General features: G+C 52.2%; 1 protein-coding gene across 7 annotated transcripts in view; it reads right to left on the minus strand.

Moving 5' to 3' along the window:
• Positions 1-14593, minus strand: part of LOC140410119 (uncharacterized) — a 103644-nt gene that overhangs the window by 26677 nt on the left and 62374 nt on the right. For all 7 annotated transcript variants that reach the window (XM_072498068.1, XM_072498065.1, XM_072498062.1 and 4 more), the window contains 2 exons: positions 12996-13100; positions 5816-5920 (listed from right to left, as the gene is read on the minus strand). In XM_072498068.1, the coding sequence (XP_072354169.1) occupies positions 5816-5920; positions 12996-13100 (210 nt within the window). The remainder of the gene's footprint in view (positions 1-5815; positions 5921-12995; positions 13101-14593) is intronic.

Below are 14593 nucleotides of genomic sequence, written 5' to 3' on the forward strand. Positions count from 1 at the left end.
TGACCCTCCGACAGTGCAGCACGCCCTCAGTACTGACCCTCTGACAGTGCGGCACTCCCTCAGTACTGACCCGCTGACTATGCATCACTCCCTCAGTACTGACCCTCTGACATTGCAGCACTCCCTCAGTACTGACCCTCTGACAGTGCAGCACTCCCTCAGTACTGACCCTCTGACAGTGCGGCACTCCCTCAGTACTGACCCTCTGACAGTGCAGCACTCGCTCAGTACTGACCCGCTGACTATGCAGTGCTCCCTCAGAAAGTTGTGTCTCCTCAATTTAATTTAATTGCTGTTCTATTTTTGGCATTATTGGGTTTGTGTGTAATGAAGTCTGTGGACGGACAATGGGAATTACAATTGCTTCCTTCCCAGATATACTGTTAGAACTAAACTCTGTCCCGCCTGCCTCCGGTTTGCGATTCCAGCTGTTCACTCGCAGCCCTGCATTGGCTCCAAGTCCAGTAACATCTCAATCTTCAAAATCTCATTCCTGTTTTCAAATCCCTGTACTCGCCCACAATATCTCTGTAACCTCCTCCAGCCCCACAACAATATCTCTGTAACCTCCTCCAGCCTCTACAACCCTCCCTATCTCTGTAACCTCCTCCAGCCTCTACAACCCTATCTCTGTAACCTCCTCCAGCCCCTACAACCCTCCCTATCTCTGTAACCTCCTCCAGCCCCTACAACCCTCCCTATCTCCGTAACCTCCTCCAGCCGCTACAACCCTCCCTATCTCTGTAACCTCCTCCAGCCCCTACAACCCTCCCTATCTCTGTAACCTCCTCCAGCCCCTATAACCCTCCCTATCTCTGTAACCTCCTCCAGCCCCTACACCCCTCCTTACCTCTGTAACCTCCTCCAGCCCCTACATCCCTCCTTATCTCTGTAACCTCCTCCAGCCCTACAACCCTCCCTATCTCTGTAACCTCCTCCAGCCCCTACAACCCTCCCTCTCTCTGTAACCTCCTCCAGCCCCTACAACCCTCCCTATCTCTGTAACCTCCTCCAGCCCCTACAACCCTCCCTATCACTGTAACTTCCTCCAGTCCCTATAACCCTCCCTCTCTCTGTAACCTCCTCCAGCCCCTACAACCCTCCCTATCACTGTAACTTCCTCCAGCCCCTACAACCCTCCCTATCGCTGCAACCTCCTCCAGTACTACAACCCTCCCTATCTCTGTAACCTCCTCCAGTCCCTACAACCCTCCCTATCTCTGTAACCTCCTCCAGCCCCTATAACCCTCCCTATCTCTGTAACCTCCTCTAGCCCCTAAAAACCCTATCTCTGTAACCTCCTCCAATCCCTACACGCCTCCCTATCTCTGTAACCTCCTACAACCCCTACAACCCTCCCTATCACTGTAACTTCCTCCAGTCCCTACAACCCTCCCTATCACTGTGACTTCCTCCAGCCCCTACAACCCTCCCTATCGCTGCAACCTCCTCCAGTACTACAACCCTCCCTATCTCTGTAACCTCCTCCAGTCCCTACAACCCTCTCTATCTCTGTAACCTCCTCCAGCCCCTAAAAACCCTATCTATCTCTGTAACCTCCTCCAACCCCTACACCCCTCCCTATCTCTGTAACCTCCTCCAACCCCTACAACCCTCTCCATCTCTGTAAGCTCCTCCAGTCCCTATCACCTTCAATATCTCTGTAATCTCCTCCAGCCCCTACAACCCTCCCTATCTCTAACCTCCTCCAGCCCCTACAACCCTCCCTATCTCTGTAACCTCCTCAGTCCCTACTGTGGTGATCTGTCTGTGAATAAGATTGCATGCAGATAGCAATGTGACCTCCAACCAGCTGGTGGCATCAGACCTTGGTGACGTGATGTGGCGGACACAATAGTTGGTAGTAAGGCGTACACAAGGACGGTCACACGGGTACCTCCAGAGCAACCTAGTCTGTCTAACAATCTACCTGTTATCCTTCCACTTGTTAACGAATAAATCATCATTCGAAGTAACTCATCAACAATTCGATGAGCATTATTGTAGCAACAGGACAACAGGACACAACACATACAACCCTCCCTGTGTCTCTAAACTCCAGCCCCTACAATCCTCCCTGGCTCTCTAACGCCTCCAGTCCCTGACAACCCTCCCAATCTCTCTAAACTCCTCCAGCCCGATAACCCTCCCTATCTCTGTGACCTCCTCCAGCCCCTGTAACCCTCCCTATCTCTCTAAACTCCTCCTGGCTCTCTAACGCCTCCAGTCCCTGACAACCCTCCCAATCTCTCTAAACTCCTCCAGCCCGATAACCCTCCCTATCTCTGTGACCTCCTCCAGCCCCTGTAACCCTCCCTATCTCTCTAAACTCCTCCAGTCCCTACAACCCTCCCTACCTCTGTAACCTCCTCCAGCCCCTACAACCCTCCCTATCTCTGTAACCTCCTCCAGCCCCTGTAACCCTCCCTATCTCTCTAAACTCCTCCAGTCCCTACAACCCTCCCTACCTCTGTAACCTCCTCCAGCCCCAACAACCCTCCCTATCTCTCTAAACTCCAGCCCCTACAACGTTCCCTTTCTCTGTAACCACCTCCAGCCCCTACAACCCTCCCTATCTCTGTAACCTCCTTCAGTCCCTACAACACTCCCCACCTCTGTAACTGATGAGTTGGGTGCTCTGGATCCGTGGAACACATACAGGCCACCAACACTTAAAATAGTGCAACACTATTTTATTAAGTCAGAAACTGTTGAACATATTTTCACTGTGGGTGAACGCGATGTTAGATTAAACTAAAGACCTGTGCCTGTCCTAACCAGTCTATGCACTCAGCACATGGTGAGGATCTGTTCTGTAAGCTGTAAACTCTGATGCCCCCTGTCTTAATAGTGAGTGTGCTCTAACTGGTGATTGGCTGCGGTGTGTGTGTTGATTGGTCTTGCTGTGTGTCCATCAGTGTGTGTGTCTGCACCATGATATACTGGTGTATATTATGCCATCCCCCCCTTTTATTAAAAAATGTATGTGTGTGGCAATAAATTATGTGTGGTGATAGTGTTCCTAACTACGTGTGGGGTGCAAAGACATATTTACAGGACTACGTACCTGAGAACTAAGCTATTTACATGGGAAGGTGCCTGGTGCAGAGAAGCACTATGCAACAAGAATAACGAGATGAACACTATATACAAACCAGGGAAACGATCAAACAAAGCAACGAAACAATTCAGAGAGTCCATAAATTCAAAAAGTTCATAAATTTAGTCTCTGAGGTGGGCGACGAATTCTGGTTGACCGTAAGGGTGGCACACCACTCATCGTCCGGATCGATGCTGTATACCGATAGAGGCTGGATTCTTTGCTTCGGGGACACCCAGTTTTTTGTAATGATACCGACTCGAAAAGGCGCCTTCGGGTCCTCGGTGTCAATATTGGGTAGCAGGTCCGAATCTGGCTCGGTGACCGTGGGTTGAATGGCCCGGACATTCCTGCGAGGCTGGCTGGAGCGATGAGAGTTGGCAGGCTGAGCTGATCTGCATAAAGCAGCATAGTGTCCGAGTTTGCCACATCTCAGGCATCGTCGGGATTTGGCAGGGCATTGCCGCTTTAAGTGGACGGAGCCACAGTTGCCGCATGTTGTAGCGTCAGTATGTTTGCTGCGCCACCGCGCATGCGCGGTGCGGTCGTATGTGGTGCGCGCCTGCGCAGTAAGTTCATCGATGTCGCCACCTCCTCGCTCGTTGCGCACAGGTCCGCGAAAAGCGCGCAAAATGGCCGCCCTCATCCAGGCTGAGGCCCTGGAGTTGCTCGGTTGCTTGGACCCGTTCTGCCTCGTGGGGACCTTGCCGTGCTGTTTCAGCAGCTTGGATGTGGGAATACAGACTAGTGGCGTGTTCGTGTAGCACGCAGGTCTCGATGGCGGTCGCTAGGGTGAGCTGCTTTACTTTGAGGAGCTGCTGGCGTAGGGGGTCCGACTGAACACCGAAAACGATCTGGTCGCGTATCATGGAGTCGGAGGTGGGCCCATAATTACAGGACTGTGCAAGGATGCGGAGGTGGGTGAGAAAGGACTGGGAAGGTTCATCCTTACCCTGCAAACGCTGCTGGAACACGTAGCGCTCGAAACTTTCATTCACCTCGATGCTGCAGTGACTGTCAAACTTGAGGAGGACCGTCTTGAATTTTGATTTATCTTCACCATCAGCAAAGGTGAGAGAATTGAAAATGTGGATGGCATGTTCCCCGGCCATGGATAGGAAGAGAGCGATCTTCCTGGTGGCTGAGGCAGTTTTCCGGTCTGTGGCTTCAAGGTAGAGCTGGAAACGTTGTTTGAATATCTTCCAGTTGGCCCCTAGGTTACCGGTGATGCCGAGCGGCGGCGGCGGGCGGACGCTGTCCATTTTGCAGGATGGCTGTATGCTGGTGGAAGGCAGATCACTTGCAGGTAGGTCTAAGAAGTTCTAACATCCCTCAACATATTAAGTTAGAAACTGTTGAACGTACTTTCACTGTGGGTTAACTCGATGTTAGATTAAACTAAAGACCTATGCCTGTCCTAACCAGTCTATGCACTCAGCACATGGTGAGGATCTGTGCTGTAAGCTGCAAGCTCTGTCCTGAGAGGCTGCATCCCGAATGAGCACAAACTCTGATGCCCTCTGTCTATATAGTGAGTGTGCTCTAACTGGTGATTGGCTGCGGTGTTGTGTGTGTTGATTGGTCTTGCTGTGTGTCCATCAGTGTGTGTGTCTGCACCATGATATACTGATGTATATTATGACAGTAACCTCCACCAGCCCCTGCAGCCCTCCCTTTCTGTAACCAGTCCCTACATGCCTCCTTATCTCTGTACCCTCCTCCAGCCCCTACAACCCTCCCTATCTCTGTAACCTCCTCCAGCCCCTACACCCTCCCTATCTCTGTAACCTCCTCCAGCCCCTACAACACTCCCTATCTCTGTCACCTCCTCCAGCCTCTACAACCCTCCCTATCTCTGTAACCTCCTCCAGCCCCTACAACCCTCCCTATCTCTGTAACCTCCTCCAACTCCTACAACCCTCCCTATCTCTGTAACCTTCTCCAGCCCCTACAACCCTCCCTATCTCTGCAACCTCCTCCAACTTGAGAAACCCGTCCACGATCTCTGCACACCTCTAAATTGGATCCGATTGTCATTCCTTCCCCACAGGCAACAACACTCACAGCATTGCAATTCCCTCCTTTAACCTCAACACCAACAGGTCCTCTAATGTATGTCTCAACAGTGCTTGTGATTTCTTGAATTGTGCAGTCGCTTTATTTTACAGAGCCACACAGCCGTGGTAATTTAAAGGCACCATCTTCTGTACAACTTGCTTGTGGAGTGAGGGGGAACATTTTTCACGATCTGTCTTGAATGAGCACCTTCATACCTATCTCTGAGTCAACTCACCTAACCTCTCACAATGTGTCACAGATGCCTGATGCACAACCCTGTGGTCATTAGGACATTTTGTGGGGGTGGCAGGGTGGCACAGTGGTTAGCATTGCTGACTTGCAGCGCCAGGGAGCAGTGTTCAATCCCCCACTGGGTCACTGTCTGTGCGGAGTCTGCTCGTTCTCCCCGTGTGTGCGTGGGTTTCCTCCGGGTGCTCCGGTTTCCTCCCACGGTCCAAAGACGTGCAGGTTAGGTGGATTGGCCATGATAAATTGTGTCCCCTTAGTGTCCAAAGATGCAGTTTCAGGAATAGAGCGGGGAGTGGGACTGGCTGGGCAGGTTCAGTGGTGCGTCAGTGCAAGAGATATTACAAACATACAAAAGTACATCATGTGCTTCACGACGGGACCTGGGCGGTGAGTAACGGATTGGCTTACACCAAATATTTTCAGATCCCTGCTGACAAACAAGCTGACACGCTTGAGACAGAAACTCTCTTCCACGATATTTTCACCGTACATAATATCTCCAGAATCGAATGACTAGAACAACAAGAAAGGATGTATAGTCATATCGCACCTTTCAACTCGAGACAAGCAGCATCTTTCCACAGACACACACACAGCTTCTTTCCACACACACACAGCATCTTTTCAGAGGTTGTTACAAGGCACATCACAATCAATGACAGTCATTATTAAAGTCTGGTAATGTCAGCCAACACAACAACCGTTTTATGCCCAACAATTTCCTATAACCAGCACTGGAAGAATTGGCCAGAGACCATCAGTGCAGCACTCCCTCAGTACTGACCCTCTGACAGTGCGGCACTCCCTCAGTACTGACCCTCTGACAGTGCGGCACTCCCTCGGTACTGACCCTCTGACAGTGTGGCACTCCCTCAGTACTGACCCTCTGACAGTGCGGCACTCCCTCAGTACTGACCCTGTGACAGTGCAGCACTCCCTCAGTACTGACTCTCTGACAGTGCGGCACTCCCTCAGTACTGACCCTCTGACATTGCGGCACTCCCTCAGTACTGACCTTCTGACAGTGCAGCACTCCCTCAGTACTGACCCTCTGACAGTGCGGCACTCCCTCAGTACTGACCCTCTGACAGTGCAGCACTCCCTCAGTACTGACCCTCTGACAGTGCAGCACTCCCTCAGTACTGACCCTCTGACAGTGCGGCACTCCCTCAGTACTGACCCTCTGACAGTGCAGCACTCCCTCAGTACTGACACTCTGACAGTGCGGCACTCCCTCAGTACTGACCCTCTGACGGTGCAGCTCTCCCTCAGTACTGACCCTCTGACAGTGCAGCACTCCCTCAGTACTGACCCTCTGACAGTGCGGCACTCCCTCAGTACTGACCCTCTGACAGTGCAGCTCTCCCTCAGTACTGACCCTCTGACAGTGCAGCACTCCCTCAGTACTGACCCTCTGACAGTGCGGCACTCCCTCAGTACTGACCCTCTGACAGTGCAGCACTCCCTCAGTACTGACCCTCTGACAGTGCGGCACTCCCTCAGTACTGACCCTCTGACAGTGCAGCTCTCCCTCAGTACTGACCCTCTGACTGTGCAGCACTCCCTCAGTACTGACCCTCTGACAGTGCAGCACTCCCTCAGTACTGACCCTCTGACAGGACAGCACTCCCTCAGTACTGACCCTCTGACAGTGCAGCACTCCCTCAGTACTGACCCTCTGACAGTGCAACACTCCCTCAGTACTGACCCTCTGACAGTGCAGCACTCGCTCAGTACTGACCCGCTGACTATGCATCACTCCCTCAGTACTGACCCTCCGACAGTGCAGCACGCCCTCAGTACTGACCCTCTGACAGTGCGGCACTCCCTCAGTACTGACCCGCTGACTATGCATCACTCCCTCAGTACTGACCCTCTGACATTGCAGCACTCCCTCAGTACTGACCCTCTGACAGTGCAGCACTCCCTCAGTACTGACCCTCTGACAGTGCGGCACTCCCTCAGTACTGACCCTCTGACAGTGCAGCACTCGCTCAGTACTGACCCGCTGACTATGCAGTGCTCCCTCAGAAAGTTGTGTCTCCTCAATTTAATTTAATTGCTGTTCTATTTTTGGCATTATTGGGTTTGTGTGTAATGAAGTCTGTGGACGGACAATGGGAATTACAATTGCTTCCTTCCCAGATATACTGTTAGAACTAAACTCTGTCCCGCCTGCCTCCGGTTTGCGATTCCAGCTGTTCACTCGCAGCCCTGCATTGGCTCCAAGTCCAGTAACATCTCAATCTTCAAAATCTCATTCCTGTTTTCAAATCCCTGTACTCGCCCACAATATCTCTGTAACCTCCTCCAGCCCCACAACAATATCTCTGTAACCTCCTCCAGCCTCTACAACCCTCCCTATCTCTGTAACCTCCTCCAGCCTCTACAACCCTATCTCTGTAACCTCCTCCAGCCCCTACAACCCTCCCTATCTCTGTAACCTCCTCCAGCCCCTACAACCCTCCCTATCTCCGTAACCTCCTCCAGCCGCTACAACCCTCCCTATCTCTGTAACCTCCTCCAGCCCCTACAACCCTCCCTATCTCTGTAACCTCCTCCAGCCCCTATAACCCTCCCTATCTCTGTAACCTCCTCCAGCCCCTACACCCCTCCTTACCTCTGTAACCTCCTCCAGCCCCTACATCCCTCCTTATCTCTGTAACCTCCTCCAGCCCTACAACCCTCCCTATCTCTGTAACCTCCTCCAGCCCCTACAACCCTCCCTCTCTCTGTAACCTCCTCCAGCCCCTACAACCCTCCCTATCTCTGTAACCTCCTCCAGCCCCTACAACCCTCCCTATCACTGTAACTTCCTCCAGTCCCTATAACCCTCCCTCTCTCTGTAACCTCCTCCAGCCCCTACAACCCTCCCTATCACTGTAACTTCCTCCAGCCCCTACAACCCTCCCTATCGCTGCAACCTCCTCCAGTACTACAACCCTCCCTATCTCTGTAACCTCCTCCAGTCCCTACAACCCTCCCTATCTCTGTAACCTCCTCCAGCCCCTATAACCCTCCCTATCTCTGTAACCTCCTCTAGCCCCTAAAAACCCTATCTCTGTAACCTCCTCCAATCCCTACACGCCTCCCTATCTCTGTAACCTCCTACAACCCCTACAACCCTCCCTATCACTGTAACTTCCTCCAGTCCCTACAACCCTCCCTATCACTGTGACTTCCTCCAGCCCCTACAACCCTCCCTATCGCTGCAACCTCCTCCAGTACTACAACCCTCCCTATCTCTGTAACCTCCTCCAGTCCCTACAACCCTCTCTATCTCTGTAACCTCCTCCAGCCCCTAAAAACCCTATCTATCTCTGTAACCTCCTCCAACCCCTACACCCCTCCCTATCTCTGTAACCTCCTCCAACCCCTACAACCCTCTCCATCTCTGTAAGCTCCTCCAGTCCCTATCACCTTCAATATCTCTGTAATCTCCTCCAGCCCCTACAACCCTCCCTATCTCTAACCTCCTCCAGCCCCTACAACCCTCCCTATCTCTGTAACCTCCTCAGTCCCTACTGTGGTGATCTGTCTGTGAATAAGATTGCATGCAGATAGCAATGTGACCTCCAACCAGCTGGTGGCATCAGACCTTGGTGACGTGATGTGGCGGACACAATAGTTGGTAGTAAGGCGTACACAAGGACGGTCACACGGGTACCTCCAGAGCAACCTAGTCTGTCTAACAATCTACCTGTTATCCTTCCACTTGTTAACGAATAAATCATCATTCGAAGTAACTCATCAACAATTCGATGAGCATTATTGTAGCAACAGGACAACAGGACACAACACATACAACCCTCCCTGTGTCTCTAAACTCCAGCCCCTACAATCCTCCCTGGCTCTCTAACGCCTCCAGTCCCTGACAACCCTCCCAATCTCTCTAAACTCCTCCAGCCCGATAACCCTCCCTATCTCTGTGACCTCCTCCAGCCCCTGTAACCCTCCCTATCTCTCTAAACTCCTCCTGGCTCTCTAACGCCTCCAGTCCCTGACAACCCTCCCAATCTCTCTAAACTCCTCCAGCCCGATAACCCTCCCTATCTCTGTGACCTCCTCCAGCCCCTGTAACCCTCCCTATCTCTCTAAACTCCTCCAGTCCCTACAACCCTCCCTACCTCTGTAACCTCCTCCAGCCCCTACAACCCTCCCTATCTCTGTAACCTCCTCCAGCCCCTGTAACCCTCCCTATCTCTCTAAACTCCTCCAGTCCCTACAACCCTCCCTACCTCTGTAACCTCCTCCAGCCCCAACAACCCTCCCTATCTCTCTAAACTCCAGCCCCTACAACGTTCCCTTTCTCTGTAACCACCTCCAGCCCCTACAACCCTCCCTATCTCTGTAACCTCCTTCAGTCCCTACAACACTCCCCACCTCTGTAACTGATGAGTTGGGTGCTCTGGATCCGTGGAACACATACAGGCCACCAACACTTAAAATAGTGCAACACTATTTTATTAAGTCAGAAACTGTTGAACATATTTTCACTGTGGGTGAACGCGATGTTAGATTAAACTAAAGACCTGTGCCTGTCCTAACCAGTCTATGCACTCAGCACATGGTGAGGATCTGTTCTGTAAGCTGTAAACTCTGATGCCCCCTGTCTTAATAGTGAGTGTGCTCTAACTGGTGATTGGCTGCGGTGTTGTGTGTGTTGATTGGTCTTGCTGTGTGTCCATCAGTGTGTGTGTCTGCACCATGATATACTGGTGTATATTATGCCATCCCCCCCTTTTATTAAAAAATGTATGTGTGTGGCAATAAATTATGTGTGGTGATAGTGTTCCTAACTACGTGTGGGGTGCAAAGACATATTTACAGGACTACGTACCTGAGAACTAAGCTATTTACATGGGAAGGTGCCTGGTGCAGAGAAGCACTATGCAACAAGAATAACGAGATGAACACTATATACAAACCAGGGAAACGATCAAACAAAGCAACGAAACAATTCAGAGAGTCCATAAATTCAAAAAGTTCATAAATTTAGTCTCTGAGGTGGGCGACGAATTCTGGTTGACCGTAAGGGTGGCACACCACTCATCGTCCGGATCGATGCTGTATACCGATAGAGGCTGGATTCTTTGCTTCGGGGACACCCAGTTTTTTGTAATGATACCGACTCGAAAAGGCGCCTTCGGGTCCTCGGTGTCAATATTGGGTAGCAGGTCCGAATCTGGCTCGGTGACCGTGGGTTGAATGGCCCGGACATTCCTGCGAGGCTGGCTGGAGCGATGAGAGTTGGCAGGCTGAGCTGATCTGCATAAAGCAGCATAGTGTCCGAGTTTGCCACATCTCAGGCATCGTCGGGATTTGGCAGGGCATTGCCGCTTTAAGTGGACGGAGCCACAGTTGCCGCATGTTGTAGCGTCAGTATGTTTGCTGCGCCACCGCGCATGCGCGGTGCGGTCGTATGTGGTGCGCGCCTGCGCAGTAAGTTCATCGATGTCGCCACCTCCTCGCTCGTTGCGCACAGGTCCGCGAAAAGCGCGCAAAATGGCCGCCCTCATCCAGGCTGAGGCCCTGGAGTTGCTCGGTTGCTTGGACCCGTTCTGCCTCGTGGGGACCTTGCCGTGCTGTTTCAGCAGCTTGGATGTGGGAATACAGACTAGTGGCGTGTTCGTGTAGCACGCAGGTCTCGATGGCGGTCGCTAGGGTGAGCTGCTTTACTTTGAGGAGCTGCTGGCGTAGGGGGTCCGACTGAACACCGAAAACGATCTGGTCGCGTATCATGGAGTCGGAGGTGGGCCCATAATTACAGGACTGTGCAAGGATGCGGAGGTGGGTGAGAAAGGACTGGGAAGGTTCATCCTTACCCTGCAAACGCTGCTGGAACACGTAGCGCTCGAAACTTTCATTCACCTCGATGCTGCAGTGACTGTCAAACTTGAGGAGGACCGTCTTGAATTTTGATTTATCTTCACCATCAGCAAAGGTGAGAGAATTGAAAATGTGGATGGCATGTTCCCCGGCCATGGATAGGAAGAGAGCGATCTTCCTGGTGGCTGAGGCAGTTTTCCGGTCTGTGGCTTCAAGGTAGAGCTGGAAACGTTGTTTGAATATCTTCCAGTTGGCCCCTAGGTTACCGGTGATGCCGAGCGGCGGCGGCGGGCGGACGCTGTCCATTTTGCAGGATGGCTGTATGCTGGTGGAAGGCAGATCACTTGCAGGTAGGTCTAAGAAGTTCTAACATCCCTCAACATATTAAGTTAGAAACTGTTGAACGTACTTTCACTGTGGGTTAACTCGATGTTAGATTAAACTAAAGACCGATGCCTGTCCTAACCAGTCTATGCACTCAGCACATGGTGAGGATCTGTGCTGTAAGCTGCAAGCTCTGTCCTGAGAGGCTGCATCCCGAATGAGCACAAACTCTGATGCCCTCTGTCTATATAGTGAGTGTGCTCTAACTGGTGATTGGCTGCGGTGTTGTGTGTGTTGATTGGTCTTGCTGTGTGTCCATCAGTGTGTGTGTCTGCACCATGATATACTGATGTATATTATGACAGTAACCTCCACCAGCCCCTGCAGCCCTCCCTTTCTGTAACCAGTCCCTACATGCCTCCTTATCTCTGTACCCTCCTCCAGCCCCTACAACCCTCCCTATCTCTGTAACCTCCTCCAGCCCCTACACCCTCCCTATCTCTGTAACCTCCTCCAGCCCCTACAACACTCCCTATCTCTGTCACCTCCTCCAGCCTCTACAACCCTCCCTATCTCTGTAACCTCCTCCAGCCCCTACAACCCTCCCTATCTCTGTAACCTCCTCCAACTCCTACAACCCTCCCTATCTCTGTAACCTTCTCCAGCCCCTACAACCCTCCCTATCTCTGCAACCTCCTCCAACTTGAGAAACCCGTCCACGATCTCTGCACACCTCTAAATTGGATCCGATTGTCATTCCTTCCCCACAGGCAACAACACTCACAGCATTGCAATTCCCTCCTTTAACCTCAACACCAACAGGTCCTCTAATGTATGTCTCAACAGTGCTTGTGATTTCTTGAATTGTGCAGTCGCTTTATTTTACAGAGCCACACAGCCGTGGTAATTTAAAGGCACCATCTTCTGTACAACTTGCTTGTGGAGTGAGGGGGAACATTTTTCACGATCTGTCTTGAATGAGCACCTTCATACCTATCTCTGAGTCAACTCACCTAACCTCTCACAATGTGTCACAGATGCCTGATGCACAACCCTGTGGTCATTAGGACATTTTGTGGGGGTGGCAGGGTGGCACAGTGGTTAGCATTGCTGACTTGCAGCGCCAGGGAGCAGTGTTCAATCCCCCACTGGGTCACTGTCTGTGCGGAGTCTGCTCGTTCTCCCCGTGTGTGCGTGGGTTTCCTCCGGGTGCTCCGGTTTCCTCCCACGGTCCAAAGACGTGCAGGTTAGGTGGATTGGCCATGATAAATTGTGTCCCCTTAGTGTCCAAAGATGCAGTTTCAGGAATAGAGCGGGGAGTGGGACTGGCTGGGCAGGTTCAGTGGTGCGTCAGTGCAAGAGATATTACAAACATACAAAAGTACATCATGTGCTTCACGACGGGACCTGGGCGGTGAGTAACGGATTGGCTTACACCAAATATTTTCAGATCCCTGCTGACAAACAAGCTGACACGCTTGAGACAGAAACTCTCTTCCACGATATTTTCACCGTACATAATATCTCCAGAATCGAATGACTAGAACAACAAGAAAGGATGTATAGTCATATCGCACCTTTCAACTCGAGACAAGCAGCATCTTTCCACAGACACACACACAGCTTCTTTCCACACACACACAGCATCTTTTCAGAGGTTGTTACAAGGCACATCACAATCAATGACAGTCATTATTAAAGTCTGGTAATGTCAGCCAACACAACAACCGTTTTATGCCCAACAATTTCCTATAACCAGCACTGGAAGAATTGGCCAGAGACCATCAGTGCAGCACTCCCTCAGTACTGACCCTCTGACAGTGCGGCACTCCCTCAGTACTGACCCTCTGACAGTGCGGCACTCCCTCGGTACTGACCCTCTGACAGTGTGGCACTCCCTCAGTACTGACCCTCTGACAGTGCGGCACTCCCTCAGTACTGACCCTGTGACAGTGCAGCACTCCCTCAGTACTGACTCTCTGACAGTGCGGCACTCCCTCAGTACTGACCCTCTGACATTGCGGCACTCCCTCAGTACTGACCCTCTGACAGTGCGGCACTCCCTCAGTACTGACCCTCTGACATTGCGGCACTCCCTCAGTACTGACCCTCTGACAGTGCGGCACTCCCTCAGTACTGACCCTCTGACAGTGCAGGACTCCCTCAGTACTGACCCTCTGACAGTGCAGCACTCCCTCAGTACTGACCCTATGACAGTGCAGCACTCCCTCAGTACTGACCCTCTGACAGTGCAGCACTCCCTCAGTACTGACCCTCTGACAGTGCAGCACTCTCTCAGTACTGACCCTCTGACAGTGCAGCACTCCCTCAGTACTGAGCCACTGACAGTGCGGCGCTCACTCAGTACTGACCCTGACAATGCGGCACTCCCTCAGTACTGACCCTCTGACAGTGCAGCACTCCCTCAGTACTGACCCTCTGACAGTGCGGCACTCCCTCAGTACTGACCCTGACAATGCGGCACTCCCTCAGTACTGACCCTCTGACAGTGCAGCACTCCCTCAGTACTGACCCTCTGACAGTGCGGCACTCCCTCAGTACTGACCCTGACAATGCGGAACTCCCTCAGTACTGACCCTCTGACAGTGCAGCACTCCCTCAGTACTGACCCTCTGACAGTGCGGCACTCCCTCAGTACTGACCCTCTGACAGTGCAGCGCTCCCTCAGTACTGACCCTCTGACAGTGCAGCACTCCCTCAGTACTGACCCTCTGACAGTGCGGCACTCCCCCAGTACTGACCCTCTGACAGTGCAGCGCTCCCTCAGTACTGACCCTCTGACAGTGCAGCACTCCCTCAGTACTGACCCTCTGACAGTGCAGCGCTGCCTCAGTACTGACCCTCTGACAGTGCAGCACTCCCTCAGTATTGACCCTCTGATAGTACAGCACACCCTCAGTGCTGACCCTCGGACACTGCGTCGCTCCCTCAGTACTGACCCTCTGACAGTGCGGCACTCCCACAGTACGGACCCTCTAACAGTGCGGCACTCCCTCAGTACTGACCCTCTGA

This window comes from Scyliorhinus torazame, chromosome 4, assembly GCF_047496885.1.
Source record: "Scyliorhinus torazame isolate Kashiwa2021f chromosome 4, sScyTor2.1, whole genome shotgun sequence".
NCBI classification, from domain to species: Eukaryota; Metazoa; Chordata; class Chondrichthyes; order Carcharhiniformes; family Scyliorhinidae; genus Scyliorhinus; species Scyliorhinus torazame.